The 20,237-nt window shown below is 36.9% G+C and overlaps 1 protein-coding gene across 9 annotated transcripts in view; it reads right to left on the bottom strand.

Moving 5' to 3' along the window:
- BIRC6 (baculoviral IAP repeat containing 6) overlaps positions 1-20,237 on the bottom strand; it is a 190,681-nt gene that overhangs the window by 118,169 nt on the left and 52,275 nt on the right. For 6 of the 9 annotated variants that reach the window (XM_075496117.1, XM_075496108.1, XM_075496112.1 and 3 more), the window contains exons 16-33: positions 19,792-19,970; positions 19,039-19,169; positions 18,012-18,173; positions 17,771-17,902; positions 17,439-17,536; positions 16,050-16,197; positions 11,682-11,815; positions 10,407-10,553; positions 9,690-9,877; positions 8,733-9,047; positions 8,216-8,315; positions 7,528-7,742; positions 7,119-7,327; positions 6,461-6,807; positions 5,253-5,472; positions 4,176-4,309; positions 1,449-1,586; positions 555-682 (exon numbers count right to left, since the gene is read on the bottom strand). In XM_075496117.1, coding sequence (XP_075352232.1) covers positions 555-682; positions 1,449-1,586; positions 4,176-4,309; positions 5,253-5,472; positions 6,461-6,807; positions 7,119-7,327; positions 7,528-7,742; positions 8,216-8,315; positions 8,733-9,047; positions 9,690-9,877; positions 10,407-10,553; positions 11,682-11,815; positions 16,050-16,197; positions 17,439-17,536; positions 17,771-17,902; positions 18,012-18,173; positions 19,039-19,169; positions 19,792-19,970 — 3,125 coding nt within the window. The remainder of the gene's footprint in view (positions 1-554; positions 683-1,448; positions 1,587-4,175; positions 4,310-5,252; positions 5,473-6,460; positions 6,808-7,118; positions 7,328-7,527; positions 7,743-8,215; positions 8,316-8,732; positions 9,048-9,689; positions 9,878-10,406; positions 10,554-11,681; positions 11,816-16,049; positions 16,198-17,438; positions 17,537-17,770; positions 17,903-18,011; positions 18,174-19,038; positions 19,170-19,791; positions 19,971-20,237) is intronic. The other 3 variants (XM_075496113.1, XM_075496110.1, XM_075496114.1) reach the window with 3 other exon arrangements.

Raw genomic sequence — 20,237 nt, 5'->3', positions numbered from 1 at the left:
GTTAAAAGGATCAGTATGTTCATATGATAGTAAACTTCAGTTCAAATTGTAACTTGAGCTTTCAACATACAGTTTATATACAATCTTAACTACGACACTGTAAGGGGCTACTAGCAGATCCAGAACAGATGAAGTTTAAGAAGAAACAGTATTTTTAAAGGAACTCAAGACTTACATGCCCAGGGTCATAAAACCTGCATGGTTGCATTTAGAAATGAAAATTTTGCGTCTGAAGAATTACCAACTTTTAAATCACAGCTTAGGTGCTTGCACTCAGGTGTACCCAGATTCACCTAGAAAGTAAGTTATATTTATTGTCCAATATGGGCCACAGTGCAACAGTACACTCCAACATCTGTTCTTCCAGCAGATCCCATGCCCCACGGTTTGAGATGAATGTCAAAGAAGTTAGGCAGCCTTTAGCTACAGAACCAGACCTATGCAAAAGCAAGGCTGAATGAGTCCCAAGGCCAAAGCTGTTCTTTCAAGAAATGAGATATACTACAAATAACATATACTTCTGGGAAAATAGCCACTACCGTGCTGGAAGTCACCTGTTTATGATGCACAAGCTGTTTTCTGATCTTTCGGGAATACAGTCTGTCTAGGCTACTGCTGCCTTTAGTAGATCTGCTCAGACTCTGAGTGTGAAGACTATTATTTATAAAGCTCCACTGGTTTCCTAATGGAAATAGAAAAAAAAAAAGGAGATATTAATCCATCTTATTAAACCTCACTTAACTCCAGAGAAAAGCATTTACGTTGCAGCAACGGTTAGCATCTCCATAGACTAAATACTAAAGAAACAAGCAAAATCAAACTCCTTTAGTATTATGCAACTATCACCACTGACGGTAATATTTCGGTGTCATTTTAAAATGCAGTGGTACCATCTTGTTTTCATTATTTTAAAACATATAAGGGAGTAAGCAAAACTGTCCTAACGAAAAATACCTGAACAGCTTCCATAACACAAAAGCTTTAGAGCTTTCGTTTTTAGAAAAGATGTTCAAAGAAAACCATAGCTAATCCACTTAAACAATAATAAAAATAGACAAAAAATGCATTTACAAATACTGGATACAAATGCCATAGCAAATACCAAAGCAGTTATGATGTCATATTGTTGCTCTTTCTCATAATACAAACTGTCTCAACTGTATTGAATACAACTGTATTCTCAATTGCCAGGTCCCGGAGTCACAGGATAATAGACAGACATTTTACGAACCAAAATCAATCCTGTATTCTTCACTTTAAAAAAATGAAAGAGGTCATATTTCTAAGGAGAAGGGGACACAAAGATGCAGAACAGTGCAAATAAAATGATCACAACATCTCTTTTTAAAATCTCATTTTTCAAGTGAAATGAAAATAAATTTAAAGTATTTGAACAGCTCGCAAACCAATACCCATAGAAGCAAGTTTTGATAATAAGTGTTACATACCTGTCAAAAATCGTTCCCTCTCTTTTCCATTCAGAGGTTTCTTGGCTGTGGCTGCTTCATCTTCAACAGTTGCTACGTAATCCAGTAGTCTGGACACCAGCATTACAACCCAGCTGATCATGGGAATGTCTAAAACTCCTTAAAAACAAATAGATTTGAGTGCCTTAATAAAGTTTTGAAGCCATAACAAAGTAGTTTTAAAGAAATCATAAAAAGCATCAGATGGCACACATTTCACTAGGCCACAAAGATTCCACTCCCTTTTTTTTTTTTTTTCCTAAATGAGGATAAGACTCTGAGCACTCAATAAATGAGGGAAGAAATCAAACATTCAGTATAGAACTCAGGCGCAAGAGAAAATGTCACAGTTCTCTTAGTCTGATGAAGTCAGAAGTCAAAAGCTTCACCTCTACTGTTAAAGCTAAAAATTAAGCAGCATTTTTTTTAAAAAAAGTCAAAAAATTGTATGTCTAAACTTCCTAAATACCAAATGCAGAATGACAGCTGCTTGCATTAAAGCACATAAATTAGATGTCTCAAATTCCATAGTGTGAAATTTCTCCATCAACCAGGGCTCCAACAAGACAGTTATAACCGTGCACCCAAATACCTTCATTTTTACTCCTTTCTTAAGTGTATTTTCACGTAGCCATTTGAATAAGATGCAGGAAAGCAAAGACTGAGTTCAGACTAGATGAACCATGCTGGTGGCACTAATGACTGGCTATTGCCTATTTCAGTCTCTCTCACACATTAAATGCAATATTTTTGTACAGGCAGAAGGGGAAAAAACCTATCTTACACATCATGCGAGAAAAATCTTTGTGTGCATGAGCAAATCTAAATGAACAGTTGTAACGTGAACTTGTGAGTGCTCAATAAAGACCAGAAACCTACAATTAATGACCACTTAAATCACAGTCATTATGCAAAAGGCATACTTTAACATAATATCAATACAGCAAAGTCATTAGTACTAGAGGTTACATGCACATTTTTGTATCTGCGTGCTGTGCTTGTGCTGAGCCACATTTAACTACACTACACTTTTCATGCACTGACCTCAAAAAAGCTTTAATTAACTCAAACTATTATTAATTCCAGATCAAACAAGAAAACTAAGGCACAGAAACTACTTGTCCAAAATCACATGTAGCTGCTGGCAGCCCAAGCAATAGGATGCAGGCCCTGACTGTTAACTCCAATTTCCTGTCCACACTGGCAGAAAGCAGCCCACCCCAAGCAGGCAGAGGAACAGGAGGCCCCCCCATAACAGGACCTGAACAGAAATGGCAGACTAAATTGCAAGAATAGAAATGAGTAGCACTGGTGACCGCTACACACCTTTTTGGTTGGCAGAATAAAAAGAAAGGAGCCTGCTGCAGAGTGATGTATATACCTTTTCATACTTCTGTTTAAACAAGTGCATTTCTTTTATCTCTTAAAAAAAAAATAATCAAAATTTTCAGCTTCTCTCCCTCCCTCCAAGTGTCTTCCTTATTCTTTTTTTCCCCCTCTGCCTCAAAGTTTACAACTTCTCTCTACCCACAACACTCACCTCTTGCTCTGATTGTCCTTTGTTTTCTGACTTTTTTCCCCAGTAAGCTTTTACCCCTTTGACCCTTAGTTATGTGTGATAGTTCTCAAACAGGAATTTCTTCTGCCATACCTGATGCTTCCACCACACATAATAATGCCCTAGTACTCACCTGTACTGTCCAGGAGGAAGAAAGCTGGAAGACCAGCAAATAAAGCTCTGAAGTATCAGTTACTTCTGCTTCCTAAAGTCCTCCGTGAGGACAACTAGTAAGGCAAGAGCTATGAAAGGAATTGGCAGCTGTGGGGAGAGTGCAAACAGAGGTAGAGGAGACGTAAGCTTGGGTTTGCCTCAAACTAGTTAGAGACTACAGTAGGATATGGCCATGATAGAGAAAGTACACGGTAGACCAATGGGAAGCAATAGGACAGCTTCTGACACCAGCTGTAGGCTTGTTTACATTGGGAGACAAGGTAAAAAGTAAGGACAGAGTCTCAGCTGGCATTTATCAACTTCACAACACTAAGAATTTTAAACATCCTATCTTCTACAATGCTCTGCTACATGTACATAACATAAGTAGCCTAGAGTATGATGTTTTCAAAAGCAAGCATTTTCTTCAAACTTAGGGTAGTTATGAAAACACTCAAAGAAAATCAAGTTTGGAGAATATAATTTCAGTAATTTTTTTTTAGGGTCAAAAAAATGTAAATTCCTTGTGATTACAAAAAAACCTCATGTAGTTTGCAGAAACCATGCAGATATACTTAACAAACTTGTCTTCATAACCATGTTTTACCTCAAAAGCTTGAAACTTAGAAAGGATCTCATGAGCAAAAGGGGCACTTCTTTCCAAAATGCTAAATTCCAAAGTCATTCATGAGAGTCACTAGAGCTGTCTACACATTGGATGTTTCCCCCACTTTGTTAAAACTTTAAAGCTTCCTAGCTGAATTAAAAGCAACCAAATAGATTTTGCTCAGGTTTAAGAGGTGGGGGCAGCAGCGGCGGCAGTGGAATCTCTTTTAGCACCTAAAGAACAAGAAGTTTCAGCACATTTTAAGACGACTGTGTTTTGGAAGTATAGTGAGCAATTTCTTCTTTTAATACACCAAAAATTGTGAGCTACTCTCTCAATTTTCTACTTTATAATGAATATGAAAATATAGTTTCCCAAATTAGAGGGCTACCTTCAGTTCTTCTGTGCACAGGTAAATGAGGTTGCAGTGGTGACAGCAGGTTATCCAGGAGATTAAGTAAACTTTCTAAAACACCACTGTTGCTAAGCGATCTTTGGCCAATGCAAGAAAGCAACATGAAGACCCTAAAAATAAAATTTACATATTTAAGATTTTATTTCTTTTTCAGATCCAGTAATATTCTGAAACACCCCTTATAGAACAATATTCCCCTAGGCTTTCATCTGAGACACAAGCAGATTGCTACAGAAAGCAGTACTGTGGCCCAGCAAGTGAACTGGATTTCATGTTCTATGGTTGTAAGGGTAACGCAGTATTTTAGGGTGAACATTTTCTCTTTCAACCTCAAGAGGTCAGCAGAGCATTCCACTTTGTACATCTCAAACCAGATCTCATCCGTTTTATTTCCTATTGCAGATGATATACTGAATAGCAGGAATAGAGAATTAAGTCCATGTATTCTTATATCCTTGAATTAATTCATTTTAAAAAATTCTGAAAATATAAATGTTGCTGTCCAAAGAAGGCAGAAAGCCACAGAACAGCAAATATGTTTGATTAAAACAGAATAAGCTAATGTTTAGAATATCAAAGACCTCAATCAATAATCTGAAATAACCAATCCGTCTAATATTCAATGCTCACCTCTACGCTTATTTGCTCTTATCTCAGAGAAATCTTTTGTATTAAATGCTAATAGTGTGCTTTCCAGTCTAAATCCTACTTCCAAATGCATTAGAAGAGCAGCTCTATGATGAGGGTGCATTTAAGCCTGATAAAGGAGAAGGCAATTTTTGACACTGGGGAGCAATCCTACTAGGTATGCGAAGATCTCCAAGTAAGGAAAAACAGCAACTTATTGGGGTGCAAGCACCAAATAGGTGCAATAAATAACTGCAATCAGACATTTATCATTTGCAGTGCATTTTTGGGACTATTTCTTAAATCAATGGAATAGATAGGTAAGTATCCTTCAGTCACATTTTGTCAATTCCAATGTTAAGTTATGAACAATGGAATTATTTAAATGATCCACAGGTAATGTATCAATATAGACCTATACCTTACCTGTCTTGTGGGAATATGAGAAGTTGCTCTGAATTGTATAATTCCTGCAGTACATTTGAGAGAAACTGACCCCACCATCTTTCTCCTCCACAGAGCTGAACAAGCAGAAGGCCAGTATGCAATCGTATCTTTGGGGTTCCACTGATACATAGATGTTTAAATAATTCTTCACAAGCTTGAGCATGAAAAGTACTTTGCAGAACCACGGGAACAGAGTGCCCTTTTAAGAAAAGAGAACAAGTAACTATGTTTAAGGAGACCATGGCTTGAAAACATAGGAGGAAAAAGTTTGCAGGAAATTTTTAAAACTATTATGATCAGACTAATTGGCATAGGGGGGAAGGATGAGGGAACACATGGGGAGATGGTAATTTGCAGGTAACCCATAAAAACCAGGCCATTTGATCAAAACCAAATCAATTTCATGTCAGTGCAAATAACCCCACGGAATCTACACAAAGCAAAAACCAAACCATCATTATGCTTAAGAACAAACTGGCACAGAAAATTACAAGACAGACACGCCTATCTATCAACAGAACAATGTTCTGCCGTTTGTTTGGGGTTTTTTTTTGTTGTTTTTTTTTTTTTTTTTTAAAAAAACCATCACTTCTACTCAGACTTTTCAATTTCGATTCTCCAAGAATTCTTTCAATGGCAAGTTTAGGAAACAAAAATCCTTACTGGATATTAAAAATCATGAACTGAGTAGAGATACTGGCTTTACGACTTCCGCCCCCACCTTCCAAAGCAGTTTCTGCTTCACCTCCCCACTTTTAACTGCCTAATCCATCCCCAGTGCTGCACAGGCTTCGATGCTCACAGATCCTTCCACGAGCTGATTCTACCTATGAAAACAACAGGAGTGTTCTGCCTGGGCAGTCTTTTGTTACTTCAGCAAACTGAATCAGCCCACAGAAGGATCAGATGACTATCTGAACAAAGGAATATGCAGCCAGGACTACGGAAAAAGGAGGAGGACCTTGACACCCTCTCCTATCCTTTTCAAGAGCAGGAAGTGGTTTGGTCAGCTTGGTGCCACTGGTGAAAACTTCACACTGTACGTTACCAGCCACTAAAATCATAGTAAAACATACTTGAACATAGTTTAAAAGCTTTATAGTGGGAAAGCACAGATCAAGAAATAGAAACACTTGCAAATTGTTTCTACTAACATGACAAATATCAAAATCTCAAAAAATACTAACCATTGGAAGAATGAAGCAAACTAAGCAAAGTATCCAGTAAGTATCTAATGATGGTGCGTAACTGTTCTGTGGATGACATCTGAATCAACTCTTTTGGATCAGATTGCTCCTTCAGTGTTTTCCTGCTTGCACCTAAAGCTACTTTGAGCCTCTGAACAGCATGGTGAGCCAAGTTGAGTTGAAGTTGTAGCTGAATGCAGTCTTGGTAAGCAGAAAATACTCTGCTATCTTCTTCTACTGCCTTGTCTGGCTTTCGTAAAAAGTACTGGGCATTGTTAGCACTATTGAGTGGTGGCAGGTCAATACTCTGCAGAAGGATTTCTAACCGATGACAGGCCAAATTGTACCTAAAGGGAAACATTCCAACACGCAATTCAATAGACATTAGCAAATGACAATACATTTGACAGTCACGCTGCCAGAAGACGACTTCTGGTCCATTTTGAAGGCACTGTTAAAACAGATATTGAAAAAAAAGACAGTGTAGTCTTTGTTACTTCTATAAAGATATTCACTGTAACAACTCTACAACAAAGGCAGTGTTTTCTTTGGTCTGAAGAATACCATGGGAAGGAAAAAGAAAAAAACTCCGTAACATTATGATACCCCAGTGTTTTAAGCTAAAATAACTAGTAAGTACACATTTTTTTCTTCTAACCTGCATTGTATATCTTCTTGCAATGCAACCATCATTGCCAAATGTTGGTCAATTTCTGGCTGATTTGCAGCTTCACCTTCTCCTCTGAGGGGATCGTGCATTAGTTTCAGCTCATTTTCAAAGGGTAAGATATAGGTATGGCCATAATAAAATCCTAATGGGATTTTTGCTCTGGCATTTGTGCTACCATATCGACCAATAACAGTGATCTGAAAAAGAACACAACTATACTGTAACACAGTTGTATCAAAACACAATAAAACAAACACAAAATAAACACCAAGTCAAAAATTCATTAAAAATGTATAGCTAACTAAAGTTTGGTCTGAAGACAACTTAAAGAGAAAGTTCACATACTAACAAAGATCAAGAGTTTAAGAGATAGAGTATGCAGTCTATCTCCTCTTACCTTCATAAACCTGCAAACTGGGGGTGGCAACAAGTCATGTAAAATAAGTGAATGTGTGCTAATGTCAGTAGCCACTACTAATCGCCTTCCATCCACTTCTTCTCCTAAAGTCCAGATGTCAATTGACAAAGAAGCCAAATCTCCACAAGTGGGAATCAATACATCTGTCAGCAATATAGGTCTTCCAAAATCTAAGGTCACAAATCTTCTTGCTCCTAGGGGAAAAACCCAGGATTGCCTAAAATACCAGTGCATGCTAACCAGCAAAGAGATGTTAATTCTCAAACAATAAAGCCGTTGTTTATATATTGTTCAAAAGGTGCATATTTGAGGTTAAAAATAGCTGCACAACCTCAGAATCTCTCACTACAGCTTGCAGCCTTTGAAAACAAAATTTTGGCTTCAACTTCATTTAAGTTGTTATGCTTTTTATGTGTTATTTCAGAACAGGTGCTCTGTCCAGAGACCCAACATATTCCCCCAGACCCCAGCATTTTTTCAACTTGATAAACATCACTGAATGCTGGGTCTTAAACTTCCAGATACAACAGAAATGCAAACTGAGAAATATATTTTCTTTGGAAAGCCAAGTGAGACTGCAGCTAAGCAACTTACTTAAGACCCTGGAAATTATTCCACTTCTTATTAGAAAATGTGTCAAAATTATTATTAAGAATTCTGGTTTTACCTGAGTGCATTCGCTCTATAATAATTGACTGATGAGGTGGAGGTTGAAGAAAATGTGAAGCGTGAGATATTGCAAGAGCAAGACCGGATCCAAGTGGATTCTGACGAGTGGGAAAACATCAGTAAAATTAAGTTATTAAAAACTATGCATTTATAATAAGCTGTTCTTTACAAAAGACTGTAAGAAAACTTGTGATTTAAAGATGTACAATTTTGACAACACCTCACTACATTCAGATTTGAGCATGAACCATCAAAATGTATTAACTACTAAATTCAAAGGATTAATAATTCCTCATACAGTTAAGCTAGCTCCAATTAAAATAAACCATTTGAGGTACTATAACAACTCTATCTTGCTTTCATAAGTCTTTGTTTTCACGTGGTCTAAATTTAGTGATATAGTTTTCACATCTCATCCAAATAAACAGATATTTACTAGCACTCAAGTACAAATTAGATCCTGATAAGGCTTACAGCATCTTGTTTCTATAAGAAAAACAAACAAAAATAATTACCGTTCTAGACTTGCTTGTATTTTTGTTATGTGCTGCAAGGTTAACTGTTGGGGGATCAATGACTGAACCAGGGAAAAGCTGAGCAAGCTCTGCATTAATAACAGCAGAAACTGCCTCATTAGGTGGAGTCAAAGGTGGAGTCATGAATAGAGGAGTTGTTTTTGGTGTGGGTGGAATGACATCTGAAGGATGGATGAAGAACCCTGGGGCTGCTACTGGATTAGAAGGCACAGAGTTGTGAACAGGACCAACTGCTGCTGCCGCCGCCGCCGCTGCTGCTGTTGTCTGATGCAGTTTTGCTTCCAGCTTAGCCTTCTGTGGGGAAAATGAAAGCAGTGTATGTAGCAGATAATACTGCTTGTGAACACAGTAATAGTATTGAACTACAAGTTCAACTCATTTTAAAACTAGATTTAATAAATCCAAGCTACCTTCAACACAGGCATGTTAGATGTCCAACTATAAGCTGAAAAATGAAACTCTATTCAATTTGACCTCACTTGCTGAGGAACATGAGTAATTAAGTAATTAACTGGAGTAATCAAAAAATAATAAAAAGCCTACAACTGAAGAGCAAAGAAGAGTCAACACAGCCAAGTTTCATACTGACAATGGCTTTATGACTAGTACTTCCCTGTGTCAGCAATTGTGGTTTTCATTTCAGTGGGCTTTCTCAATTTCAGACTGATATACTTATGTATTAAGACTTAGTTTTGATTACAAACTCCCAACCCACCCTCAAAATACACAAAAAACAAGTCTGAAAGACCAAAGCAGCATGGCAGACACCCTCAGCATTTTGCTTAATAAGAGTGATCCTCAGTGCAGAGCTGTTCCTTCCTCAAATATGCTACGGAGAAAAAAAGAGAAAAAAAAAAAGGCAACTAGCTCTGCAACTACTTTCTCAGCTTTTGAAGTTTAGAGACAGCATTAAAAAATAGCCAAATAGCCTCCAACCTGTTGCTGAAGCTTCAAAAGCTGCTGCTGTTTCTCTTGCAGCACCTGGAGCTGTTGCTCGGCTGAGGCCATTGCATGAGAGAGAGACTGCAAAGCTACCTGGGCTGCTGAACTCAGTGCTGTCGAGGCTTCCCCAACCGTTCCAGAAGAGAGGCCACCAACTGCTGGGGTAACCCCAAAGGTACTCACTGGCATGAAACAAACAAACAAACCAAACAAAACAAAAACATGTATGTAGAAAAGAAACGATAAAGCACACCTTTAATTTCTTACTAGTTGTTAAGAGCAACATAAAAGCAAGATAAATATCTCCTTTTATACAGTTCTTGCTACAAAGTAACATCATCTTGAATTACCAAGTATATGGTTTATAGACTAGGCACACTCATCATACATGCAACATCTTCGTTACAGAAGAGTCACCTAATGCCCTGGTATTCTTTTGCCACATAAGGCTGCAAGCTAAAGATGCGAGCTTGTATATTATACTCTCCAATAGAAACAAATTTATTCAAATTAATAAATTTGGAATGCAATTTGTTTGTTAAGCTCCAAGAAGTTTAACTTCACATATAGCAACTATCTTAAAAAAACCAAAACATTCAACACTTATAAAAGTACAGGCAATCTGTCTGTCAAACAGTGCTTATTATGTCCAATTAAAAATATCATATTGTGGAACTATGCTAAGTAGAAAAAAAGAAAAATTGTATATACCAGTAAACGTACTTGCATCGTCCCTTTCTATTCTAGTTCCATCACTTGTTGAAACACAGGTAAAGTGCAGAGGTTCAACTTCCAGAAGTCCAGTAAGGGAAGTAAAACTACCTTCAGCAGCTGCACAGCTACTTATTTTCCCATTTCCTGAAAGAGAAATAAATATCTGCACAATCAGCTAATGTTTTCTCGATACCAACTTTTCAAGTCATGAAGAGTCAAAACGGACAACTAAATATAATCCACATATTTTTTTACTTCATGTTGTGGAACAAACACCTTAACACTATCACATCCACAATATAAATGGAAGTATATTTTAAAGTGGATAATGCTGCCAAATCTGAACAGAGTATCTTAATAAGTCAAATTATCAAATGTGACAGCAGAAGCATAGTGTAACCTTCTTAATTCCAGAAATAAGTTATATATGGATGCTCTATTCTTTCCACACTGCGAGAAAATCAGCTTGCAAAGATACATTGATGTTACTGGAAAGGAAGAGAAAGAAAATAACAGACCAACTAAGATCATACACCAAGGTACTATAAAAACTAGACTATTATTCAATATACTAACAAATTCACAGTGTGGTATGGAGGGAGGGATGGGAAGGAGATGGACAAGAGCATACAAGAAAAGGAAAGGAGTCACTATGACCGATGAGTATGCTTGCTATGAAAAGAATTTCCTGACAGGTAAGAATTGTCTCATTCTTAGGACATTTCATGGCCTAAGGATTCACTTATGAACTAACCTGAGATGATAGATACAAATATGCTTTTAAGGTATTTTAATGCCTCTGAAACCAAAAAAAAAAAAATCTCATTAAATCTGTAATATTTAAGTAGAAGAGTGCCACATGGCAACTTCCCAACTTCAGAAAAATCCATTTAAGTTTCTCTGCCTATGAGATGGTTGCTGGTCTAAATAAATAACAACATATCTCAGGGAAGCTGCTCAATAGAAGTGACAGATGCTTCCTAGATGACTCTGTCCCAGAGAATGATAGCAGCCTTTCTGTTTAACCTCTAGCCTTTTCTTAGATCTTCTACAGGATACAAAAAGAAGATATTCCAGAAAGAGGTTTTTTTCTTGCCCTAAGGGCTGCAGGAAATGTAAGAGATCTCACGAAGCAAGAGAATATCTTGAACTTCATTATGTACAGCTATAAAACAGGTGGAAAGTATAAAACCACATCTTCACTAAAGGAAAGCAGTATAATAGAGGCAATTACCAATTCTTCCACAATAGATTACTGTTAAACATACGTACCTGATAGAACATCAGACAAATCAATTTCATCTGACTGTACGCCAATGCTGCTGTTGTATACATTTTTACAAGAAGAGCCACTTATTTCCAAATCAAACAGAACTGGATCAAAAGGTGAGCTATATAATCCATATCTGCAAGTGGAATAAGACAAACAGCACTATTCAAACAATAAGAATTTATAAAAAATTATTTACAGAAAAAGGCCAAGTATTTAATCATCAGGATTTATTATATTCCAAACTATTCTTTTTCATTCAATTGACATAGCTTAGAACTTACCAATCACTTATATTTCATTAAAGTCATTTATTAGGTGACCTTTTCAAACACCTAATGATGCTAAATAAGTAACTCTTTGTTACTAAATAGTTTTGAAGATGTAATACCATTCTGGAAACACATAATCACACTCAGACATGGAAACTAGAACTACAAGCCTTAGACAATTAGCCGCAGCAATACGCATGCCTGCACACAGTAAATCAGACATTTATCTGAAGTCAATAAAAACACAGTACTGTTTCCGAAACAGCAAAAGAAATTCCATCTCAGCTTGTTCTTCCAGCTGAAGCAAGAAGAAAAAAGGAAATACTGCTAGGGGTGCCAATCAACACTTGCGAATACTTCAAATATCTCAACAGAAGAAAATCTCATTACTCCTACTCTGGCAGTACTGCGGGGAAGATAAATACAATTACTCAGGTAACAAGGTATTCTCAAATCAATTAGGGTTTTATAAGCCAAGAAAAAGGAAAATCCAAAGTAATAACAAAATAGCGTTGTTTTCTTTGTGTTCCAATACCTATTACCAGCAATTGACAGGAGGAGTAAAAATGGAAATCAGGCCAAATTATTAAGCAGGAGTAGAAAGAAAGAATGCATCTGCATAGGTACAAAAGTAAGAAACATATAACACTTCGCTCTTTGACTAGCAAGAGCCAGAACAAATACGAAGTATTTCCATGAACACACCAGCAGTGACAGGAAGTTCCTCCACCCCCTTTTCCCTCTGCCTCCCATCAGCTCCTCTGTTCTTTAGCAGGTGAGGAAAGCCCCCAACAGGTAATGCTGGAGTGTTTAAATGTCTTTTTTGATCAAGTGGTCACAAAAGGATAGATGTCTACATGAATACTACAACACCAGCAACAAGGTAGAACAGCTTTTAGACTTCTCTGAATGTTAAAATGCTTTCGTGTTGGCTGGCCTCAATGCTTTTTGCCACACAATACTAAGACTGTAACTAGTCAGAAAATGACATTATACAAAAGGGCAATAATTGCTACTGATCTTCAAGAAGAGAGGAAAGAAAATCTGAGAATTACAGATCAACCCATTTAACACACATTCCCCAACCAAGTTACTTACAAGCACCTAAAAGGCAGCAAATTTAAGATGACAACTTTATACTAAGAACAATGCATATTAGATGAATCTAGGTTGTTCTCTACAAGCATGTACTACATGCAAACAGTGCATACTGCACATCTAGCAAGACTGAAGTGTTTGCTGCATGACCTTTTTTCATAAGCAAAGCAAGACAACATGCTACTGTAAAGTGGTTACTAAAACACACAAAAATGCTCAGACAAAATTCAGTAGGGTACCTTCACAGCCTGTTTTAGACCTCAGATTTACAAACTCAATAAATTCGGTCAGCCCAGCATTAACACTGATTACTTGCATGATTTAAGTGTTTGATTTATTAAGTAAGCAGGTGATAAAACCTAAAAAGGGGTTACAAGAGCTTTGTAGAATAGGATCAGAATTTGAATGTATTGCAGAGAGTTAAATATATTCTGTCCAACACAGATTTATTTCAATAAGCATAGTGCCTTTTACTGATCCTGAATGATCAGGTTCACAGTTTTAAGCTGCATTAGTGACACTTTTCAGAAAAGGATATAGAAGTTACATCAACAAAAAACCAAAGAAAGAATCAACAATGTCACACAAAAAAACCCCCATCATCCTATTCATCTATGCAGTAATGAATATAAACTATGTGAAATACCTCTTCTGCTTCACTCTGAGATCTCAACTGGAATAATGTTTACAATGTTGTGTACCAAACTCAAAAAAGATGAGGACCAAAGAAAACAGCTCAAGGAAATGCTTTAAGAATGACTACACATCTGGAGAATATGATCAAGATACAAACATCCTCTATACCTCCAAAATTTGTTAAGAATGAAGTAATCTGCTCTTTATTGCCAAGGCGGACACAACACAAACATTAAAAGGCTTTAGTTGCAGCAGGAGAGATTTCAGAGTAGACGTGGGCAGGAGGAGACAGTTCAAGTGTTAATGATAAGATTAAGCCACGTAATAGCTTACAATATTTAGAATAATTAAATTCCACCACTACTTTAATCAGGTGCTTTCAAGAACAGCCTGGAGAAATTAGTCAGATTTGCTAGAGACAAACCAACCTGCTTTGTGGTAGCACAGCCTAAAATACTGTCTGAAATCTCTTTCTATTGTGCTCTGAACTGCAAGTCATGTAACATACCCATCTGGCCTTATCCTTGCAACTTTTACTTGCTTTATTACAGCACATGATAGTAAAACGAGTACTACTCTGCCTCAAGACAACATGAATGTGCAGATCCTTTAAGTAGACATCTGCTTTTATTTGATTACCAAATGTTAGGCTATTGTTCCTGGGAACGATGACAAAGAAGAAGAAAACAATACCAGAAACTCTGCAAAATACGATAAAATACAACTCAGGGAGAGGGAAGGGAAAAAGAGTAAAGCAATGGCTGCCTACTAATTTCTCTTTTAAAAAAAAATATAGTAATACTTATCTTCTACATTAAAAAAAAAAGATAAATGACAGTATTTGCTTGATCTGTAGACATATAAAGGAAAGGCCAGTAAATTCTGTCAAAATTAGTAAACTAAGTCAAGAAATAGCCACTCCTTGCTAGAGACAGAGCTATAGTAATCACATATGGGATTAGACAGATGTGAGTGCTGCTATTCTTATCCTAACTATGGGGATACTGAGTTAAAAGAGAAAGCAAATTTAGTTCCACGAAGAAAATCAGTAAAACACTATCTAGAAACTCTCAGAAAACATAAGCTTGAAGGATGCCAAGAACATGGGCTCACTTCAGAAAGCTTCCCTTGAGATGCAGACAGCTGTGTTCACCACTAAGTGATCTGAAATGTCACATGTGCCAAACTCAAAAGTGGGCAACTGGAAAGGAAAAAAAACTTCTATTTCAGATATGCTGTTTAAAGGAGGTACTTGGAAACAATCTATATGAAGGAACGAGTCAATTCCTACAGAAAGGTGCCATTCTCATGTCAAGTAGAATTTTCACGTTTTTCTTCTCCATTTGGTTTCTAAGAAAATTCAACATGAAAACACAAAACCTTTTATTTTTCCTAATCAACTGCAAGGATTATAGATGGTGAAATAAAATAACAACTGAGAAAAGGAATGTAGTAGAGAGCATGATAAGGATCCAAGTGTTACACCTGAGAACAAGTTTTTATCAAGTATTTTGGTATTATAGCCCTTAAAAAAAACAAGACACAAACCAAAAATAAACAAACATCTCCTCCCACCCCCAACTTAGCTTACTAAATTTTCAGTTTGATCTGAAGATTCTGAACTAACTTCTACCAAAACTCTTCCACCTTGATCTTGCTTGACTTGGAGGAAAACTCTTGCCCACAAATAACAATTGAAAGAGCTGTCTAACAGCAGCACGTTCCCGTCATCACAATACAGCTTTGGAAACTGCTACAAAACTGAACCACCAGAGATTTCCTTTAGGTACCACATAAATCCAAAGTTAAATGGCCAATCAGTTCAATATGCAAAAGAGGCAACATCACAGTCTGAAATTACATTGACATATAATTTATACTAAGAACCTCCATTCCCAGTAAATTACTCCAGGTCTCTACACTTAGAATCTGGCCTTTAGTAGCAATACATTAAATGTATGGTCAGCTTACAGAGAGACTACAATTTTCTGTAGCATTATGCAGAACTGAAACTATTCAGTATATCTGATTCCCTCCCATACTCAAAATAGGACATGCTTTGTTAATCTTTACACTAAAAATCATAAATACTGACTTAAGGATTGCACAGACTTCAAACATTACATACACATTTGCTGATTTAAAGTGCACTGTAAATTGCAAGATAGCAATTAAATTCACCTTTAACTTCACACAAGTCAAAACTATTTTCCAGAGCTGTATCAAATTAATCCTTGCTCAAACAAATACAGCAAAATGCATCTTTTCTTACATAGCCAACATTTTTCAGAACACCAGAGGATAGCGTTAGACAGTTTGTATGTTTGTTGTTGTTAAGTTTACAAGAACCACATTTCTTAGTACCTTGTTTGAAGTAATGCTTCCATAGGTGTTAGGCGATCCTGCAACTGTCGGGACACAGCAGTTAGCAACGATGCACAAGCTGTACTACATCCTGCCAAATCTTCATCCTTTACATAATTCAGCAATACAAAATACCAATACACAGATCCTGCATTAAAAAAAAAAAAAAAACCACACACAACTAATTTCAGGTGAAACATGATGTGAATTTTCCACTCAGAAAGCATACTTTGAAGCATAATCAATGGAAGCGATAAATGAAATATCTAATGGTTACTGAATACAGACTACGAAGCATTCTCTCCCTTCCCTTTTTTTGAGAGACTTCAATTTAGAATCATTCTCAACTAATTCATAACTGAAGAAAAAAAGGTTCCCAAGAGACAGCTTTGCACATACTTCTTTTCATTGCTTCTGCCCACTGCTTCTACTAAGCACAACAATCGAAATGCTCTTGATACACTATAATGTGGTAGGCTAGGGGTTCCAATCCCTTCAGAGCCAAGCCTCACTCTAGATTAAACTCTTCCTCTCCTCTTTATCCTCTGTTTTTGGCTGCTGTCCCCTTATTCTGTATTTGCTGGAGGCAGTGTTTCCTTACAGATCAGTTCTGGGAGCACAGTGCAGTGGTTCTGTACGGAAACACAAACCTCAGCTTCCTCCTCCTCCTCCTCCTCCCCCTGTGCATTCCATACCTTCAATAGCAGTGTGTGAAATGTTTCTGTCGGGGTGGTAGCACAACAAGCATTTTGGACCGCAAACTAATTTTCCTGCAAGACCCCTTGGTGATGCCAAGCTAGATGCAATTCAACAACATCATACTGTGAAAAACACAAAGCAGATCTTGCCACCCCAAATATGAGTGCTAAAGTCATCCTCCCATTCTATCTGGCACTCAAAAGGCTTCAACAAGGTGCTAAGATACCATTACTCTGCAAAGTAGATGAGGAAGGAATTTACTTTAGTTAAAAATTTCCTTTTGGTGCAGAAGTAACAGAAGTGGATTGCTAGTTAGACATCATTTAGATAGCCAGGCTCCCTGGAATAAACCTCCTAATTTTCAGAAATAACAGACAATCCTGACTCTCACTTATGTCAACAGAATCTGTGGTTGCTGAACACCTTCGAAAATTCTTGCAAAACTTACTTAAGCTCTCCCAAACATGTCAGTGCCTTAGCACTCTGTTTTAAGCAAGCTAATTCACTTAAAATTCCATCATCTGCAAATGCACACTTCATACTTGTATACCACCTGACCAGATCACTCCAGGAAGCAGTTTGCACTACCTGAACAATTACCTAATTCTTATTTCACAAGAGAGTCCAAAAAAACATGCCAAACAACAAATGCACTGTGTATTTTTATGACAACAAACATTGTATACATACCACCTGTTGCAGCAGCAGGCAAAAGAGGCATATTGTCAAGTAAAGCTTTTAGAAGAACTGATCCAAACCCCTGCTGACTCGGGTCACACCTGCCATTGCTACAAAGAAACACACAGACACTTTAACATTTAAGTAAGAATGAAACATGAAATCTCCTCCAGAGATAAAGTTGAAAGAGTGATGTTCCTTGCAAGTCACACTCAAGATCTTCCAGATCTTGTTGCTTTATAAATTCAATGTTAAACAATAACAAACACATATATACAATTCAGACTGCATGCAAAACCCCCAAATATATATAAAATATATAAAAACATATAATTAGCACTGACCTGATGCAGAGTGCAAGAAACCGTGCACATTTGTGAGCTATGCTCCGCCCAGCTTCAAAGAAGCAAACACGTATTATATCAGACACACATTTACGTGTTTTAGAAAGCAAGCTGTCATTTCCTTCCTTTGAGCTGTAAAAAACAAGTTGCATACTTTAGAGAATCATATAAAACTTTTTTTTTTTAGCAGAGCTGATACTGAGAAATAGCAACGCTAATTTAAACACAATTTCTCTCTTACCTGCCAGGTCCATTTGAATACACTCCAGCCAGCCAACAAAGCGTGTCTAATACAAGACTCTGAGAATGTTCTGTAGTCAGACCATCATCTGTCTTCTTGCAAAGAGTGGTGAGCAGCTTCTCATGGAACTCTGAAAACTGTAACATGGCACACCGTTGAACTCTAGGGAGGAGGGGAGGGAAATAAAAACCAGAATTATCCAATGTGGCCATTCTCCCATTAAAGTGCCTTCCAGCTTTGTATCCTGCCTTAGGAGGGGCGAAAAAAAGATGCCCAGATGACAGTAAAACTAGTACACAAGCATATATGATACTTTCCGTGCACACATTCCCAATCTTCCTATTTTCTGCTCACAGAACTTCCTAGGTTACTATATTTAGTAACCTTGAGGGAATTTTTTTTTCCTATGAGCTTGTCTAGTAACTTCTAAACCTAAACAAACTTCCATCATCTACAACTCTCTTTGGCGACCATTTGCACATACCTCTTTGACCTCTTTAAGCCCATTACAGCCAGTGCCGCCATTGTGGGGTGGCAGCCGATAATACAAAGTAAATACTATATTATTCGTCTTTAGGTCTGTAGTACCAATCCATAGAGACTTTAACAAGTTTTTTTGAGTAACAATTTGTTAGTTAAATTTGATTCTAAATTTTTTTTACAAATAACATACTCTCTACTGTAGGAAACAAGACACGTGGAAATACAAAGGAAAGATGCTTCCTTTAACAAAAAAAAATCTGTCCAAATAATATATCTAATTTACCAAGAAAACTTATTTACATTTGCCTTTTCAAGTTAGGCAAATAATCACCCAACATACAATTTCATGCATGGCGTTATTGTACCACAACTTGCACAGCACAGTACCCTCAAACTCAAAATTTACAGGATTTTCCATGTAAAATATGTTTATGAAATGACAACTTGAAACAATGGTTTGACCTGAGATATTTTGAGAACTAAGTATTTTATAAGAAGCGTAACTAAAGCTAATATTTTTTAGAATTAAAAACCACCTACTAACCTTTCCTTTGAAATGGAAGTTTTTTTAAATCTTCGAATCGTTACAGAGACTTCTTGAAGTAAGTCACAGCCTCTCAGATTATCTGATTTTCTTGAAGAATTAGTGGCTTCGATTTTGCTAGATGGCTTTTCCTGTTTTTTTTTTTTTTTTTTTTTCCATTTGGGGGGGGGGGGGATGGGGAGGGAAAAAAATTTCATAAGTCACGTTGGTTTTGACTGCTTCATTTGTATACCTTGTTCAGTGAAACGTATACAGTTCAGTAAAATCTCTCTCAGTTTGAGCATTGTACTAAAATAGGCTACTTGTATTCACTAATTGCTTTGATACAGAACATCAAATTTAACAATGTTCTGTAATTTATTATGTTCTAACCATTCTAATAATGTCCACAAGATGGACATCATATCATCCAATCTTACAGCTACAACGATCAAGAGTAAAATACACACACACAAAAATCTTTGTAAGAGGATGAGGTGTATCAGCTACTGAAAACACTCATGGAAACAATTTCAAAAACAAGTGCTCAGAATGCGAAAGTGGCAGAACAGACCTTTTCAACTATATTTGCACAGAAGAAACAACTTAGAGATGTTGAACTCTGATTCTTGAAGGTGTTAACACAGTGTCAACTCTTAAAAAAGTAATTTTTAATGGATCTTAATTCTCCTAACAGCTGTTTCATTTTCAGATTACATAAATCATACCAATTCTACAACTTTAACACAGGTGTCTTTCTTGGCTATTCATTACCTTGCCTGCTGCAACTTTTGCCAACAATGAAGCAAGGGAATGGCCCTTGTTAGTCTGAGGTTTTACAGATGGTATTCTAACCACTGGTCTAATGCCACCATTGCAGATTTCTTCTGTTCCTCTGTCATTCACTGCTTTAACATGAATTAAAAATGAGCGGTACTTGCCACCAGCCATGCCTAAAAGTGGAAAAAAGGCGGGGGGGGGGGGGGGGGGGGAAGAATTTGCATCGTTTACTAGGGCAAGTTGTAAACACATTCCAACTTCACAGATATAGTGTACAAGCAAAGCTCAACTACATTAGTTACAATACTTCAGCATCAGTTTGAAAAGTAACTCACTATTGTGTTATACAGCAAAATTTGTCAATGTGAAAAGAAATACAAACCCAAGTCTGACTACAGAAGTATGAGATGCATTTTAGTCACACATACTTCACGTGAATA

The sequence above is a fragment of the Mycteria americana genome, chromosome 3, assembly GCF_035582795.1.
Source record: "Mycteria americana isolate JAX WOST 10 ecotype Jacksonville Zoo and Gardens chromosome 3, USCA_MyAme_1.0, whole genome shotgun sequence".
Taxonomy (NCBI): Eukaryota; Metazoa; Chordata; class Aves; order Ciconiiformes; family Ciconiidae; genus Mycteria; species Mycteria americana.
Note: the sequence above shows the minus strand (reverse complement) of the source record. Positions and strands in the feature narration are given on the sequence as shown.